We start from the raw sequence: 18,575 nt of genomic DNA on the forward strand, positions 1-18,575 counted from the left end.
TAATTTTCTGGGAATTTTGGGACCAGTTAGGTATTTTTCTGAGACCTGAAACTATTTTTAGTTAATTAAATGAGGTAAATATGCTTTTATAAATATCAGGTATTAATAAAATGTTCCCAAAATTTTATTTAGGGTATTTTGAATTATTTGGAACGGTTGGGGATACCTCACTCTCTCTGATTTTATATCGTCTTAAAAATTTAAATTTATTTCACAATTAATTAAGTTGATTTAAAATACGTACTTTCGTCGATAAATTAAAATCAAGTTAATTGGGTTGGGGTACTGATAAGAGGAGTAGTAGGCTTTTGTTTTGAGAGAGTGAATGACTAATTGAGTGTTGGAGTACATCTAAAACTATTAAGTACATCGAATGATTTTGGAGAACAACTCTTTGAAACCATTCCACAGCAAAAATGGTTTTATACCGTTATACACTGAAACCATTAGTCTAGTTAAATGGTTTCATGACGTTATACACCGAAACCATTATTATAGTTAAATGGTTTTATATGAGCATTAATGTCAATATGTTATACACTGAAACCATTAGTCTTGTTAATTGGTTTCAAGATGTTATACACTGAAACCATATTGTCTAGTTAAATGATTTCATACTGTTATACACTGAAACCATTATTCTAGTTAAATGGTTTCATAGCGTTATACACTGAAACCATTAGTCTTGTTATTTGGTTTCAAGATGTTATACACTGAAACCATTATTTTTGTTAAATGGTTTCATATGGGCATTAGTGCCAAGATGTTATACACTGAAACCATTGTTATTAAGTAAAACATCACATAACCATTTTACAAAACCATGCTACATAAAGCAAAAAATCATATAATATTGGATTCGATCATTTTTTTATTGTAATTTCAAAATCGATATATATATATATATATATATATATATATATATATATATATATATATATATATATGTAATTAATGTATGAGATTTTATTTATATTGTGATTATGATTGATAAAACTTAAAATTAAATTGTATGTTTGACAAGTATGCTTTATATATACATGAACCATTCGTTATTATGTTCGGCTTCGAGGGGGTGTATGACGAAAATTAATTAAAAATGGATTTTTATAATATATACTTCAAAAGAACAAAAATTATTATTTAATTGGAAACGGGGGCGCGCTAGAAATTTGGGGGGTGCGCTAGAAGTTTGGAGGAGGGAAAAAAATTGGGGGCACGCTAGAAATCTAGGGGAGGAAAAAAAATTTGGGGGGGGGGTCACAAGAAATCTAAGAGAAAAAGGAAAAAAAACTGGGGGTGCGCTAAGTAAATGGGGGCGCGCAAGTAATGAGGTAGTATATTGGGGGCGCGCGAGTAATGGATTGACATAAGTTTAAGCTTATGCACCATAACCACACCCCCTGAACACTAGTTAAACATATAAATAAAGAAATTCTGTTTTGAAACTTATAGATTTAATACATTGAAATTGTAAAAACTTATCTTACCAATATTTTTTTTTTATTTCTATTTTTAATATGACGGTTGCACTTTTTAGCATACCCTATTTTTACAGCTTCCTCTAATTCATTCCCTTGTGTGCCATAACCCACATCACATTCCATTAAGTTATTCATTCAGATCACAGAAAGAAACAAAGAAAGAGAGTGAAAGAGAGAGATAGATTCGCAAAACTCTATCTTTTCCTTTCACTTTCTTTTCCATGCTTCATTTCTTCCCCAGGTAATCTATTCTTTCAATTCTATTACCGTTATAATGTTTGTGCGTCTTTTTTTTTTTTTTTTTTCTTTTTCATTTTAATCCTTCATCTACATTGTCGTTTTGATTAAGTAGGAGACATATCTAGTTCTGTCATTTTGGAAGATCACAAATATGGATTACTTAAGTGCTGAATTGGCTCAGGTAAATGTGGAAATTTCTTGTTACAAGTATTTTTTAATTACTAATTTCAAATTAGGGTTTGTCATGCCTTAAAATGGTGAATTTTGAATATAATGTAGGTTTTGGTTGTGTGAATTGGTGGTGAAAGTTATAGGTTTATGTGTTTGTTTTGTAGGGCTTAAGTGATGTTTCTATTCCTTATCCTAAGCCTCAACCTGCACCACCAGATCGTCTTTCTTCTCATAGTAGAAATGGCAATAAGGTCATTAATTTTCATTCTTTGCATAAATAGGATTCAAAATTTTGTGAAGTTCAGTTTGGCTTGGAAGCATATTGTGAATGGCTTTATTGCCGTGGTTAAGTTTTGTGGTGTTTATCAGTTACATTTGTTTGGATTGACTTATTTGAACTTATCTACTCGTACATGTACTTGTGACTTGTGAGTCTGTTTTAAGAGAGCTTACGGAACAACTTATAACATGACCATAAGTTGTTTTCAGGTTATTTTCATAAGCACCTAAGGATAGCTTATGAAAATAATTTATAACTCATTGCAAAACAATTTTTTTTTTTATTTTTTTTTATTTTTATCTTTTATCATAAAATTGGCATATGCATAAACACTTATATGACAAGGGTGTATGTTGTGATTTAGGATCATCTCAATTTTCAATTATTTCCATTTCTTCCATTTCAAAAGTTTTTAAATATTTTGGGGTGTATAAAAGTAATTTCACCTCATTTAATGTCACACTTTTGCATTTATATTTTCAAAACTATATAGTAATGAAGAAATGAAAATAATTGGAAATGGAGAGGATCTCAACTCGTATGTTGTAGGTGCTTAATTAAGATGTTTATCCAAACAAGTTAAGATCCTCCATTTTTGCCATTACTAATGTTTTGGGAATATAAATGCAATAATGTGACTTTTTGTGGGTCCAACTATTTAATATATATTTGAAAATTATTCGAAACTATAGTGATGGAGAGAGATAATGGAGAGGATGCCAACTCTATCCAAACAGGGCCTTATCCCTTTAATTTAGTTGTTCCAATTTTGACTTCGTACATATAGAATTTGATTTGCATAATTGTTGAGATAACATAGCAATATTCAACTGTTGAATGGTTGAAATCTAATATGTATGGAGTTATTAAACAAAGTTACTATAACAAGAGTTAGGTATGAAGTAAGTGGATCCCCAACCATATGTATGCAGTGCAAGAATAACAAGAACCTCATGAGTTTTTTGGTATGATTTTGTGATGTGATCTTATGTTCCAAGGAGCCATATCATCACGAGAATCTAGCCCCCAATTATTGACAAAGACTAAAGAGAACAAGTGAGCCACTTATTGAGAACATAAGGTAAAGTGCACATGCATATGAGTTTAGCAGATTTCTTGAGGAAGCTGTAAGTAGCAACTTTGTTGGAAACTTCCGATGTTTTAGAAGAAATTCTTTTTTATGGAGTTTAGTCCATGTCGCTCCCTTACTGCAGTTCAATTCATAATATTTCATTTCTTGCAGGTTTTCAAGAGAGGGCCGCTTTTCATATCTTCCAAAGGTGTGTTTTACTCCTGTAGTTTACACATTTGTTTTGTAGTTCTAATGGACTATTAATTTTTGTTAATATTCCTATGCAAAGGTTATGTGCGTAAAACTGCTTCTAGTGTTGTTTCATACCTATTGTAAAATAGATAGTATTTAAATGCTTTAAAGCCAAGAAAAAGAAAATAAATCGGTCCAATATTTTTTATTCTCCCGCATGCTCATTAAAGGTTTTTTTTCTTCTATCTATATTACATGGTTATTGTTGTTTCCCAATTGAATTAAGATTAGGAGTCTTGTATTCCACCATTCCTATATATATAGTGCTTAGTCTTTTATATTTAGTATCTAGTTATTATCAATAATATTACTCCATTATCATATTGATAGTCATACTCTCAAAAACCATTAGTAGAATTTATGTACCTTAGTTCATATATTGTAAAAATTGTATATAGTTAGAATAAGTGAAATAACATTCATCTTCGAATTTTCTCCAAACATAATCACAGTTTGTATTCTACTACACATAATACTCAAATGCAAATCTAAAATCAAACTATTGGAAAAATGGTGGATTTTGTGGAACAATTATTGATTGCACAATATATATTTCATGATGTGTAGGAGGAATTGGATGGACATCCTGGAAGAAAAGGTGGTTTATTTTGACACAAACTTCGCTTGTTTTCTTCAGAAGTGATCCAGTAAGTATTTTTTTTTAGTATTTGGTTTGTCCATCTTATCTGTTATGTTCCCTGTACAGTGTAAGGAAAATTGTGTTTTAGAAAACCCTACTGAAAAAAATAATAAAGTCGATAATTAATTGAAAAACATGTAGATGATCTTCTGGGTTCACACCCATTTATTTTTAATCCATTGTTTTCTTAAAATTGGAAATTTATCTGTGGTAAATTTTATTCATTAAATCATGATAATAACTGGGAATTTTCGATTATTTTACCAACTAGGAACAAAGATATCTTAATGTATTTGTTCATATATAAATAGACATAGTAGAATTATGTACTAACTGTTAATTTTGTTTAATTTTTTGGAACTTGGTTTATCCGTGTTTCAGGATGTGACACTTTATCGTTTTTTATGTACTACAATGAAGATTGTTTGCCTGTCTATTTTATATTTAGAACTATTTCGCTCATATACTCTCAATATCCTTTATGATAATAACTTTTCAATTGAATGTTTGAACAAAGAATTCTTATTAAAATCGCATTCACACAATTCAACATGTGGACCTGGTTTTTATGGAGTATACTTCTTAATGATTTTTCTACTTCACAGAATGTTGTTTCTCAAAAGGGAAATGAAGTGAATTTTACTCTTGGTGGCATTGACCTCAACAATTCAGGCAGGTTTGTTTTAAAAAAGTACTCGTTATTGGCAGTTTGTTTGTCTTCATAACATAATATCATTGTAGTAGCATTTGTGAATGTGAAGTTTCTTGACCTGTATCTTGTAAAATTTTGTAGTGTTTCTGTCAAAGCAGATAAGAAACTTTTGACTGTACAATTTCCTGATGTTCCTGATGGACGAGTATTCACACTTAAGGTGCATAAATTTTCCTCTAAATTCAGGACTTTCATTCAGTTGAAGAACATTTCAAATTTACTTTTGCTATTATATGATAAATGTTGGTTTTTTCCCATTCTCCCATGCTCAAGTTTTTTTGTTCTCAGCCTTGATGATAAAGTATAAGCTGTGTTGTGTTACTTGTTATCTCTTTCACATTAATAATTTATATATATATATATATATATATATATATATATATATATATATATATATATATATATATATATATATATATATATATATGTAAGATAATTACACTTGAATGAAAGGCAAACACACAATAATATAAGTTGAACCCTTCATCCTTTTTGGAATAATCTCTTACAATGTTTTCTATATTTGTAAGGATTTTATTTTCATAAATTTGTTATTTGGAGAGATTTCTTCTGTATAATTACAGTCTAGTTAATTAATAACAATAAAATTTGTGTACATTAGTCTTTAATGTAAATGATGTCTGTATTATAATTATCAGGAAATAATATTGAGTAAATTCCTTTCAAGTTATTGTAGTATTTCATCATTAATGCAACAATCATTATGTTTTCTGAGCTGTATTAGGTTTGGTATGCTTAGTGGTTTGACACGTAGTGAGATACAAGATAGAGGAAGAAATGTGAATACAAAAATGCTTCCCTGTTGCTAATGTATCTCTGCGTTTGTTGATGCTCCAGGCTGAAACTACTGAGGATTTATATGAATGGAAAACTGCACTTGAGAATGTTATGGCACATGCACCAAGTGCTACTAATGTGATGGGGCAAAGTGGTATCTTTAGGAGTGATCAGGCTGATTCACTCGGTATCTATTTGGACCAGTGTATGCTCTTTCTACTCTTGTGCTTCATTCATGTTAATTTCCTTTGAAGTTTGTGTATCCTTGTGTGTACTCTGTAAATGTTTCGTATTATATTAATTTGCTTCTTTTATAAATGTAATTAGTAAAACAAGCAAATTAATATAATTTGATATTCATGTTAATTTCCTCTTTACGTATGTATATATTTTTAAATGTAATTAGTAAATTATGGAAGATTCTTGGTTGTAATTAACAGATTCATTCCCTATAGTACGAGTACAACTTTGCTCCATTTATATGTACTCCATTTACTCCTTTTGATTTCACATGTAAGTGACATGTGGTAAAGTAAAATCAAATGGTTAAGATTAAACGCTTAGTATTCAAATTAATTATTTGTTTTAATTAAAAAACAGAAGAAACAATGAAGCGCGTGTGCTATGTCTTCTTTCTTTTGATGCAACACAAATACTGTTTATCTTTCCCCTCTGGGCTCTGTCTACGCCGCCGCCTCCGTCTCCATCCCGACGGCGGAGTTTTTCCTCCCTTTTGCTCCACCGCCTCACTGTCTCACTGCCTCGTCGCCGTCCTCTAAATCATGTGAACGAAACCAATCCAGTTTGATCTCTTCCTCCTTCTGCTCCATTTTATAATAAGATCTGTTTGGAACCTTATAGATTTAAGATATTTTTTCTGAAAGAAAAAAAAAAAACTTCAATTGATTATTGTATTAGCTTGTTAATGGCGTTGCTCAGATAAATTTAGATTGGAAACATATAATTTTCGAATAGACTTCAATCATACGAAGATGAAAGAGTGGTCCTCAAATCTTTTAGTTAAAACAACTATGGTTGAATTCCTTGTTAGAAGGATGAGACACCAAATGTGAAGATGAAACGAGTATCAGAGAAATGAGGAGAATTAGCATGCGCTTCCATGTTTGTTTGTTTTTTAGTTAAAACAAATAATTAATTCTAATTCTAAGTTTTTAATCTCAAACATTTGATTTAATTTTAATGTCACTTAAATGTGCAATCAAAAGGAGTAAATGGAGCACATGTAAATGGGAGCAAAGCTGCACTCCTATAGTACAACTCTAAAGGGGTTTAAATTGTACACTTTAAAATTCACAATGCTGAGAGTCAATGTCAAGCAATTTAGTAGTACTAATTTTTGTCTACTATTAAGGATATTAAGGTATTACATATCGAATTATAGAATCTCAATTGCTATGTTAATTATTTCAAAAACCATGAATTTGGTTTATTCTGCAATATGTTTGCAGACCTGTTTTGTCATTTTTGTCTCACTGGCCAATATTATAACGTTTCCTAAAACCATGAATTTTCATAATGATAATTAGAAGAAAAAAGTTACAGCTTGCTTTGCTTTCATATGATTTTTCTGCATTTCTTCTATAGTGAAGGATAAAGAAACAGTAAAATATGCAGTCCTTGGCCGGCCAATTTTAGTTGCTTTGGAGGAAGTTGATGGAACTCCATCTTTTTTGGAAAAAGCCCTGAGGTTCGTAGAAGAGCATGGTAGGTTTTCTTTTCTGTATGTTTTTGTTCACACAAAAAAATCATATAAATGCAAACATTGGTTTTTTCAGATAGCTTCAAAACAAACATGATGCCTAATAGGCTATATCATAAACTGAAGGCTATATTGCAACTTTTGGCCCACTAATTTTCACAAACTTGCGATTTTGGGCTAAATTTAGGGCATCATTTTTCTTTATTTAAAATAGGATTTTTCCGGCTTAATGGATAACTTTTTGTTCACAATGGGAAGTCTTTTTTCATCTTAAATTACAAATTAAGTCTTTTTTCACCATAAATTTTATACACAATTTTTTTAAAACGAGATTCACGAATGAGAAAGTACTTGCCACCGGTGCCACAAAGAGATATGTTTTTAGATCGTGTATTTGAAATCCTCTTTCGTTTTCCACTAATTTTTACAAACTTGCGATTTTGGCCCCCTAACTTTAGCCCTTTTTGCAAAAGGATGTCCCCCACTAATTTTGACCAAGTCAACGCATATGTGGCAAGTGATGCCACGTCAACATACCTTGCCACGTGGGCAAGTGACGCACATGGCTTGCCACATATGTCGATTTTGTCGACATGGCATGTGAGTCATTGTCCACGTGGCAAGACATTCTGCCGTGGCATGTCAGTCACTTGCCACATGTGCGTTGACTTGGCCAGGGGGCCAAAATCACAAGTTTGTGAAAGTTAGGGGGCCAAAAGTGCTATTATGAAAGTTAAGGGGCCAAAATTGCTAATTTGTAAAAGTTAGCGGGCCAAAAGTGCAATTAGCCTAAACTAAATTATTTTGTGCCATTGAGCTTGTAGCTTGAATGGAAGTTATATTATTAGTCTTTAAGGGTGATGTGTGATGAAGATGTTAGAAGTTCAATACATTCCTTGCCCAAGTGCTTTGCACCTCCACTGTAACCACACAAAGAAACACTCCAAACCTTTGGCCAAACAACCTAAACCAATGATTTTCAATGGTTTCTATTAGAAAATAGAGAATTATGTGTAAATGGTTGTGTCTAGAGTAGACAGAGAGCACACCTTGTTTCCAAATTGATTTTAACAGTTTCTTCTATACTTTAGGTTTTCCAGTTCTCTGTAATTGACTATCATTGTGACCTTGCAATGGAAGCCTCATATGGGGATTCTACTTTTTTGTATTGGGGAGGGGCAGGGAAGAAGCTGGTGGTGAATATGTATAAGTCTTTTATAACCCCTTATGGCATTGCTTACATATGACATAAACTGGTAAGGTGTTTCATGTGAAACTAACTAATGCTAGAAAACAGGAGCCAAAGTAGAAGGGGTCTTGCGGCAAGCAGCCGATGTTGAAGATGTTGAAAATCGGGTGCGGGAATATGAACAAGGTTTGTAGTTCTGATCCTAAAAAAATTCTTGCGCTGTATTTTTATTTTTTTGTACATCTTCCTCCTTAGGATGCCTCCACTTTGATTAGATTGTGTGCTGAAGGTCATTTCCACATGTCTAGCATAGCTTCAGCCATATTTCAGGCCTTTTCGTGCAATTAATCATAATTCTTTCTCAAGTATATATATTTTTGAACTAAATTTTTTCTTTCTCAAGATCATTGTAGTAAATTGAGTGTGTCCTCTATTCTTACAAGAATTTGAAACAAGGCCCTTCTAGGTCATGCAGTTTTTGACAATATTGTACTCTTTTTTGCCTTAACTACTCATCAAATCTTATTTTCATGGGTATGCTCTATGGTTGCAGGAAAAGTTGAATTCTCTGAGGAGGAGGATGCACATGTTGTTGCTGATTGTATTAAGGTATCATCGTAATACACGGAATGGCTCATTCCTTCATATTGGACATGTATACTAAAAGCTGTAACTTTTTATTTTTCTTTCAAAAATTTCCAGCTTGTAATTCGTGAATTGCCGTCTTTTCCAGTCCCAGCATCTTGTTGTAAGGCGTTGTTAGAAGCTTCTCGTAAGTATTATTTTAGTTTTCACTTCTTCAATTGATATAATTTTATATTAATTAAAAGGTTACCCAGTATTTATTGTACATGATCTTTCTGTTGTTCCAGCTATATACTAAAATAACCATAGATCTATCAATGACATAATTCTCTCTCATTTATCAAGTCTGCCATACTATTTAGCTTTAAATTTCTCTTACTATTCTTACTATTTAACTTATACTTTTTTCTTCATTTCATTCTACCTCTAATTATTAAACTATCCAAACCAACTTTTCGAAGTGCAAATATTTCTTTAACAGCCTAGTTCCACCCAAGATGGGAACTTTCTTCCTGTGTAGTTTTACTCAGGAATAGATGATGACAAATGATGATAGCTCGAATTAATATAATGAGGGGGAGGTTTGCAAGTGGACCATATACAATACATGTCGAAGTGCAATAGAAAGGTCAATTTCAAGAGGTTGGTTCAAAGTAGGTGGGGTTAGAGAGTCAGATGGAGATTAGTAGGAAACGTAAACAGGGCACATGTGTCTGAGGTGTAGATGGCCGATAATGATAAATATGTAAGTGATGAATAAGTGTAGAATTGTTTTGAACTTGGGTATCTGCAGGGCAGGGGAGTATACTCGGCTACAATTGGAGGAACAAGTAAAATGACCAAGATAAAGTTTGTTAAATGGTCCCGAAAAAGATGCACACTCAGACAATAACAAAAGCTGAGACTAGATACATGTAGTACGATAACCGTTTATGCATCAAGTGTAACCCAAAAAGAATTGTTTATCAAGATTTGGGGAAAGAATTTTAAAACAAGTATACCCAAAGATGTATGGTGTCAAGGACTGCAGAGTGTAATGCTTAAGCAAAAGGGGAGACTTAGTTTGAGGAGACTTAGCTTGACTATGGACATATGATTAGGAAACAAACTATGGGTATGTTTACCAATTTGACATTAACACGAGATAAACTGGATAACTTGGACAGTATTGTCTCCAATTTTCACAACTTTGCAAGGCTAGGGTGATATAATTTCTCATGTGTCAGAAGGGTGGGATCTGTAGCAGTACATATATGAGGGTAGTTGGGGTGATTTTAGATGCCATTAGACTCTCATCCAATGCAACCATCTAACCTGAACTCTGGTCCTACAGGAAAATATATATATATATAGTGAAAAATATATGGTAAAATCAATAAGGTAAGTCAAGATAACTGCCTAATGGAAGTCAAAATAAATAGAGAACTTGGAACACGTACAAATTGTCTCGTAATCCTGTTTTGCACTGAGAATATAGAGCTGGACATATGGTGTTCAATAAGAGCCTTATTGTGTGTCATGTCCCAACTCAAGATCAGTAGGCTGATGCACTCATTAAGCCTATGTCTCCAGTTCGGTTCTCTGTGCTTGTGACAAACTTGGATTTAGAGTAGTTGGCAGGTTTGCACTTGTTCGACAACTTAGTTCGAGAGGAGATTGTTAGAAGTCTTTGTTAATATTTTATTGTATCAAAGTAATTGTCTTGTAACATTAGTCCTGGTTTGCGAGGCCTGCATCCCATTATAACCAACTGGCTTAGTTGTCTCACAGTTGTAAAGACTCCGCTAGTCTCAGTAAATAACTGAGATCTAACTTTACCCATTCAAATGTATTATACTTAGAGAAACAGAGTAAGTTTAGAGAAATCTTAATTTTGTCATTAATATTCTGAAATGTCTAATACAGATCGATATTTATAGGGCACAGAAGAGAAGGCAGTTAGCAACTGCCACTAATATAAAGTAACTACTCTTAACTGAATGTGACAGCTGACATACAGCTGCCATAACTAACTAGCTAAACTTTAAAACTAAATTTGTGATACAAGGCATACAGTGTCATATACATATAATACATTTGCACACGGGTGGTATATTACATGTAATCTAGCATGTGGAATATACTCTAGTATATGAATATACTCTAGTATATGCACTCCACATTTTCTGAGATTTTTTTTAGTTTCTCATGTGTACAGTCACAACAGAAAAGATAAACACAAACAAAATTTTCATATTCTTTTCAGTTTTTATGTATCACTTTTGAAGCTTAATTTTTATCCATCAGTTGAACCTGTCACATCTATTAGGAACTGCACACGGGAATAGGGTTTCTGCTATGCGTGCAGCAATATGGGACACTTTTCCTGAACCAAACCGTCGTTTGTTGCAAAGGTATTTGATTAATTACTTTTGATTTTATATCTTTCTTTTCTGAAGAAATCATGGATTGGTACCCTTATTTTAAACCATTTATTGCTATCTTTGTTATCTTATGTGCTGAGGATTAAGAATGGTCTTATTCCTCGGTTTATTTTCTAAATTATATTATATGTTAATGTTAACACACGCACACACACACACACACACACACACACACACACACACACATTCGATCTTTGAATACATTTTATTCTGTTGTCAATGTCTGTTTAGACAATTGGCAAGTTTTCTTTTTTTGGTTAAGACATATGTATATTATTATACTGTGTAAATTATGCATTTCTCCGTTGTACAGACTACTCCTCATGATGCAAGCAGTGGCTTCCCGAAAAGCTGAGAACAGAATGAGCTCATCAGCTGTGGCAGCATGCATGGCACCATTGCTTCTTCGGCCCCTTCTAATTGGTGATTGTGAGATTGAAAATGATTTTGATGTAGGTGGGGATGGTTCCATTCAACTTCTACAAGCAGCTGCTGCAGCTAACCATGCTCAAGCAATTGTTATTACTTTATTAGAAGAATATAACAACATATTTGAGGTAGTTTTATTTATAATTGATATTTCTTTTTACATGGCTTCCGTTTTATAGCATGTGCGTTCATATTTGAGGTAGTTTTATTTATAATTGATTGGTATGTTATTGAGACCAATCAAGATTAATGGTTTATGCGTTTTTATTGAATACCGTTCATCTTGATCGATCTCAATAACATATCAAACAAATTTTACAAAATTCACCGTTTGATTGAAAGTTTATATCATATAGATCATCCATGTTAAATTTTACAAAAATCTAAAATCGTTTGATATGTCATTGAGATTGATCAATATTAACGGTATTTAATAAAAACGCATATTCCGTTAATTTTGACGAGTCTAAAAAACATGTCACACGATTTTAGATTTTTATAAAACATAACATGGATGATCTATAAGATATAAACTTTCAATCCAACGGTGGATTTCGCAAAATTTGTTTTCGTTAAAGCTTTATTGAGCGGTGTAACATCACTCAAATGTTACACCGGTGTAATTTGATCACTCCCCTATATATATATTATATTTGACAAATCTTTGTTTATCTCCTACGATTAGATTCTAATCTTTGAGTGTCTTAGATTATCTCTTAGGAATCATGTTACTTGGTTATTATTATGATTTGTTTATTTATTTCCCTGTTTATTTAGGAATATGAGTCTATGCACCTCTATAAATAGAGGTTGTATCAAGCTATTATCAAGTTATTTGCAATAATATTCAAGCTCTTATTATTTCTCTTTTATGAGAACGTCATTCCTTATACAACTTAGAATGTTAAAATGTGGTTTTCATTCCTAATCTCGAGATGCAACAATGTTAAAATCAATTTAAACTTCGGGTCATGCTAACTAGTGCCCAGAAAAGGAAATTGTTGCATTGAAAAGGGTCTTTTCTACACTTTTAGGTTCCACACACTACACGAGTTTCAATATATTTTTACTTTATTTGGGTTCCTTAACTAGTGCCCCGGGGGCACTATTTAGCATTTTCCTTAAACTTTTTGAATATTTGGACTTAACATGCAGGGGGCTCTCTGAATATTTGGACACACTCCTTCTAATGATATTATTTTCAAATTATCAACTGTATTGCCTCTACAAATTTCTAAGTTATTAGTGTTCTATCAGGAAGGTTCTTCATCACCCGGCCCTGATATGTACATGGATTCAGAAGATGATGAATCTGAGAGCGAGGAGGCTACTGATGATGATTTGTCCTATGATGATTCTTATGATGATGAGCAAGATGAATCAATAGAGGGGTCTGATGTAGATGAAGATCTTGTTAGTGAAACCAACAGCGAGACCGGAGACTCTGCAGTTAATGATGAATATAATGATAAGGTTCGAGTCTTAGTTATGTCATGACAATTTGATGAAATTATAGCAAATAAGCAAACAAGTTTGTAAGTGAGCATATCCAATCCATCTCTTTCTGTTGGACTAGATTTAGTTTATGAAAAAGATCAGAACTCATGTTTTCATGGAAGGAGAAATGTGTAGTTCAACTTGGAGGAATTTTGGTTTTACTCTAAAACTTACATCCTTTTCTCAAGTATAACTGCATTTGACTGACCTTTATTTTAGTTTATCCTTTGTATTGTCAAACAAGTTTTTTCCTACCCAAACTCAATAAATTCTATAATCATTTAATTTTTATTTTAATTATATATAGTTGTTGTTGTTCTAAGAAAGATATAGAGATTAACGAGTTAGATAGACATATGGTATATGATAGAACACTATGATGTCGTTTGATCCTTGCTGTCGATTCCACTTAGTGGGATAAGGCTTGGTTGTTGTTGTTGTTCATCAATTTAATACACAAATCTTATGTTCTTAAATCCCAAATGAGGTGTTGACATATTAAGTTGTAATGCCTTACATTTCACCCTCCTTTGTGTTTGAAAAAAGATAAAATTTGTTATGATTCATGTTTGTGTGGATCTTCCTATCAATGCTATTCTGATTACAGTAAGTTTTATTTTTTAGGAGACAAGGGGAGGGTAATCCCTACTTATGTAATTTTGTTTGGTGTATAGGACCATAATATTTCACATTCAAGTTCAAACTCCTCACAGGTAAGTGATTATGTTGAAGTCGACCAAAAGTTATCAACAATGTCACTTGAAGTCTCATTGCCTCAGTCTGAAGATATCAAAAGCTGTGAAAATTTTGCAAGCCAAAATAACAATGCTTGTGCGATGCCCTGTGAAAATTTCACAAGCCAAAATAAGACTGTTTTTGCAAATGACTCCACTAAGCCCACTGATATAATTGAAGGCATATCTCCTGACCAAACTACGGTGAATCAATCAAATTCTCCTAGCTCTACTTCATGTATGGACAAATCTAATGGAAGAATGCATCGGCGCCGCACTGTTTTGAGGCGAAACTCTGTTAGTAAACCTTCTCTGATTAATTATGTGACTTTTATCTTTGCAATTGTTTTTGTCACTCTCACTCGTCCTCAATTGGCTAAAGAATTTAAACCGACTTTATTCTATAACTATAAAGTCCAAGTTATTTTGTCTTCTTTTTGTATTATGTGCAGGGAAGCAAGAACCTTTCCATGGAATGCATTGATTTTCTAGATGATAATGAGTAAGTAATTGACATCTAAGAACTGAGAAATTCTTAGTTCAATTTTTTCTTGGTATCTTTATTGTAACCCGTTCGTTGCCTTTGGGCTGTGGTTCTTCAAACTCTTTTATGCCTAGTGGCTAATGGATATGGACTCTTTTTGTGTGTGCATGAGTGAGTAATCGATCAGATCATATATTTCAATAATTTATGTCTGTCCTTGAAGATTCTTTCAGAAACATAAATAATAATACATTGATAAAGAGTGTCCGTGAAATAAACACCAAAGCTAGTCCACTCCTATATATAAATTTTGAGTCCTCATTGTTAAAAACACCATGAAATCATGTTTCCTCTTAAGTTTTGACATGTATTTATACTTTCCATACTAAATAAGTCCAAATGTTAAAAGATATAAAATGTCTAATAATATTTCATTATCTTAGAGTTCATTTCAATTTATTTTTTTATCTTAAGAGTATCTTGTATTATCTGACAGGATTAGTTTTCAATGTTAGAGTATCTCCTGATGTGGAGCAGTCACTTAAATATCCCTTGTTATTTTGTTCACTTTACTCTTTCCACTAATTTATGTTTATCTCGATACTTAGAGCTGAAGTTGAGAGGCTTGAAGCTGTTATGACAGAATTGCAATGCCAAATTGCAGAGGAGGTTAAAACTTGATTTTCTCAATTTAACCTTGTCTGTGTGTTAGAATCAATTGCCCATTTTCACTTCCTCTTGCAGGTAAAAGTAAATGCAAAGCTGCAATCTTACGTGGAAACCCGAAAGGAAGCCTTGCAAGAGCGTCGTCTAGTTCTTGAGCGAAATGTAAGTTCATTATGAGAGAACATACCCATTCCCCATGCGTATCCGGCTCCATACCCGTCTAAATTGAGATTTTGTTACATCCTATTTTCTTGCAGGTAGGTAAACTACATGAACAGTTGCTCAAGGAGAAGAGCTTTAGGGCAACTCTGGAAGCAGGACTAAAGTTTCCTCCAGAGACATTATCTGAATTATCTGATATTGACGAAAAGGTTAGTATATCTATTTCATATATTGTTTATAGTTTATTTACATTAATGCAACAAATTCTTAATCTTCACACTTTCCACAGACCAAGACAGACTTTCAGGAATTAGTGCTGATAGAAGCAGATCTTGCTAACTTAGAATGGAAGGTTAATGAGCTTGGGTTACGGCTTAATGCACAACTTGAATGGAGTTATGGTTCCATGCAAAGTTTCTTCGATCAAACCCAACAGATATCAAGCCATGAAAGAAATTTGTATGTTAATCATTACTTGACTCAATCGCATTAATTTTCATGAAAAAAAATTATGTAGGTATTTTGTGTATGGATAATAAACTTTTATCTTCTAACTGAGGAATTTATTTGACAGGAAGAATAGGCCGGATACTGAAGGTTCAGCCATTTCAGAATTTGACAGATCAATAAGAAAGGTAATCTAATATTTAAATTAGTGTGTTCGTGAATTATTAGCATATTTCTACCCTTAATCCATGAATTATTAGCTATTTGATGCCAACATTAAAGTCATTGTCCCCCTTAAAATATACATATAATTTAAATCTGCTATTTCATAATTTTACAGCAGAACAGTCATTTTGTTGGAGCAGAAAATGAGAATGAGAGAATACCAGAGTCAACACCGTCACCAAACAAACATCCGCCTTGTTCCAAGAAATCTGTTACAAGGGTTGAGGCAAGTTTCATAAACTATACTGTGAACTAGATATTTATCAGAGTTTTCTTTAAATTGTGAAATCAGCACCAGTAATATTGTAGGGGAAATAAACGCTTAGTTGATATAAAAGGAATCTTAATTACTTTATATCCATATTATCATTATCTGTTACATCATCATTTTAGTAGTTAAGGTGGTGAATTGTGCATGTTTAGAAAATTGTATGCAAACCATGGGATCACATTTGACAATCAAAGTAAAAACATGGTTTGGAATTTCTACAAACAATCAAACATCTTTTGCAGGTTAGGAACAAAATCAATATTATATCAAGCCATGATTTTAGTGTCTAACTAGAAACCACAAACAGGCATAATGAAAAACTTATTTGTAAGTATATTGACAAAAATGTTGTCATACATTAAATTAATAATTATACATTATGTTATGATAATGTCATTAATAATATATCATTACATTAAGAAGATACCCTTATTAATAATTATACATATATAATGATTTTCGACATAGCATCCAAACAATTCTTTTACCAAAATCCTTTCTAAATAAAAGTTAATAAACATGAATCACTTCTAGACTCTAGCAAACCCACTTATTAAACAAGGTTATGAAGATCAAGTTCAAGAAAATCAACTTTGCAAAATGATCTAAAACATACAATAAATCGAAGATGCCTTATGAAAGTAGCTAAGTTTTTGTCACTATGATGATTCGACATTTGCTTCTGACAGAAAAAACCATATTATATATCAATTTTAATGAGCTTAATAGACATATTCATTAAATTCTTTTACTGCAGGGTGCAAATTCCACTACTTCTACAATTACAAGACTGACATCCAAACTAAACTTTTTGAAGGATCGTCGTAGTCAGTTTTCTAGTCAACTCCGAAACATGAGTAAAGAAAAAGGATTTGAACTTCAGCTTCCACCTCCATCTCCCAACAAGTCTCGAGGATTTGATTTTCACATATCACTTCGATCCCCAAATAAGTCTCGAGGAAATGAACGTCACTCACCACTTTCATCCCCCAATAAGTCTCGAGGGTGTGAATTTTACATATCTCTTAAATCTCCAAATAAGTCTCGAGGATCTGAGAATCATTCTCCACCAAACCCTGAGAAAGTTAGAGGCAATGAAGATCAATCACTTGGAATCTCGGATATTCAGAGAAATTGAGAAAATCAGATAGCAAGGCCATATCACCCAGATTGTCAGAATGAATATGCACAATTATACTTGAAAAGAGGAAGGTCGGAAGGGCAATAACAGCCTCATAATGTTCATAAAGGTCAATTATTTTGCGGCCAATATTTTTTTACACTGCAAATTCCAGATGATAGAAAGCCACTGCAATTGTTCAGCATTGTTTTTTCCAAGTGGGGCAACACTAATTGCTATGCTTTCAACAATGTTTTGTTTGGTTATGAAATACAGAAAAAAGATCTATGAACCCCAAAATATAGGATGATGTATAGGGCACGGTTCAATTCAAGCATCCCCTTGACATAAGCCAAACTATTTGTTACATAACATGCTGATTTTTTTTTTCTTTCTAGCTTCTTGACGAGCATGATGGTTCTATTATTACATTACAAATGCATTAGTATGACTTGTATGGCCTAAGCTTGCATTTGCAGATCAATTTCCTTTGGTCTGAAATAATAGAGCAAAAATTTCAGATTGTGTGAATGGCATGTTTTGTTCAGGTTATTAGTTTGAGGAATATGCTTTTTTATAGTGATGAAAAAAAAAGTAAAGATAATTTTATGGGACAACATCCCATTTTCTTGAATATTCGCCCTACAATAAAAAAATTGCGGCAACACCGCGACCCGTTTGTAAGCACCGGTATTATGCTAGTTTGATAAAATAAGGAATGAAAAAACTCGTTCAAATAAAAAAAAATGAGGATTGAAGAAGACGTGCAAAAAAAAAAGAGGATTGAAGGAATGAAAATTAAAACACGTTCAAATTAAAACTCGTTGGAAAGAAAGGAATAACATGTTTTTTCTCTCATAGGATTTTATCGATTGAGTTTATTCTTGATAAAGTTAAGATTCTCGATTGGTATGAAATAACTGCTACTTTAATCACAATTTAAAATCATGGCTATATTATGCGAGCATTCTGTT

General features: G+C 32.6%; 1 protein-coding gene across 7 annotated transcripts; it reads left to right on the forward strand.

Moving 5' to 3' along the window:
- Positions 1-1,483: 1,483 nt before the first annotated feature.
- Positions 1,484-18,153, forward strand: LOC123920100 (rho GTPase-activating protein REN1-like). Of its 7 annotated transcripts, none has more exons than XM_045972237.1 (24): positions 1,484-1,725; positions 1,837-1,905; positions 2,060-2,146; positions 3,419-3,455; positions 4,067-4,146; positions 4,745-4,815; positions 4,933-5,011; positions 5,710-5,854; positions 7,255-7,374; positions 8,667-8,744; positions 9,112-9,167; positions 9,261-9,330; positions 11,452-11,536; positions 11,880-12,123; positions 13,253-13,468; positions 14,167-14,523; positions 14,679-14,728; positions 15,319-15,379; positions 15,455-15,538; positions 15,634-15,747; positions 15,828-15,997; positions 16,113-16,173; positions 16,329-16,436; positions 17,239-18,153. In XM_045972237.1, the coding sequence occupies exons 2-24, from the start codon at positions 1,876-1,878 to the stop codon at positions 17,617-17,619; spliced, it is 2,784 nt and encodes a 927-aa protein (XP_045828193.1). In that variant the 5' UTR covers positions 1,484-1,725; positions 1,837-1,875; the 3' UTR covers positions 17,620-18,153. The 7 variants fall into 7 exon arrangements, with proteins under 7 accessions (XP_045828193.1, XP_045828192.1, XP_045828194.1 ...); XM_045972236.1 differs by having other exon boundaries at positions 1,539-1,725; positions 16,326-16,436; XM_045972238.1 differs by having other exon boundaries at positions 1,542-1,725; positions 7,285-7,374; positions 16,326-16,436.
- The last annotated feature ends 422 nt before the right edge of the window (positions 18,154-18,575 follow it).

Source organism: Trifolium pratense, linkage group LG4 (assembly GCF_020283565.1).
Source record: "Trifolium pratense cultivar HEN17-A07 linkage group LG4, ARS_RC_1.1, whole genome shotgun sequence".
Taxonomy (NCBI): Eukaryota; Viridiplantae; Streptophyta; class Magnoliopsida; order Fabales; family Fabaceae; genus Trifolium; species Trifolium pratense.

Bases quoted from the DNA above. Each gene is read 5' to 3' on its own strand.
- LOC123920100 (XM_045972236.1), top strand. From the start codon at position 1,876: ATGGATTACTTAAGTGCTGAATTGGCTCAG. The intron at 3,456-4,066 runs GTGTGTTTTACT...CATGATGTGTAG, and splicing joins GCTTTTCATATCTTCCAAAG to GAGGAATTGGATGGACATCC. The intron at 16,174-16,325 runs GTAATCTAATAT...ATAATTTTACAG, and splicing joins TTGACAGATCAATAAGAAAG to CAGAACAGTCATTTTGTTGG.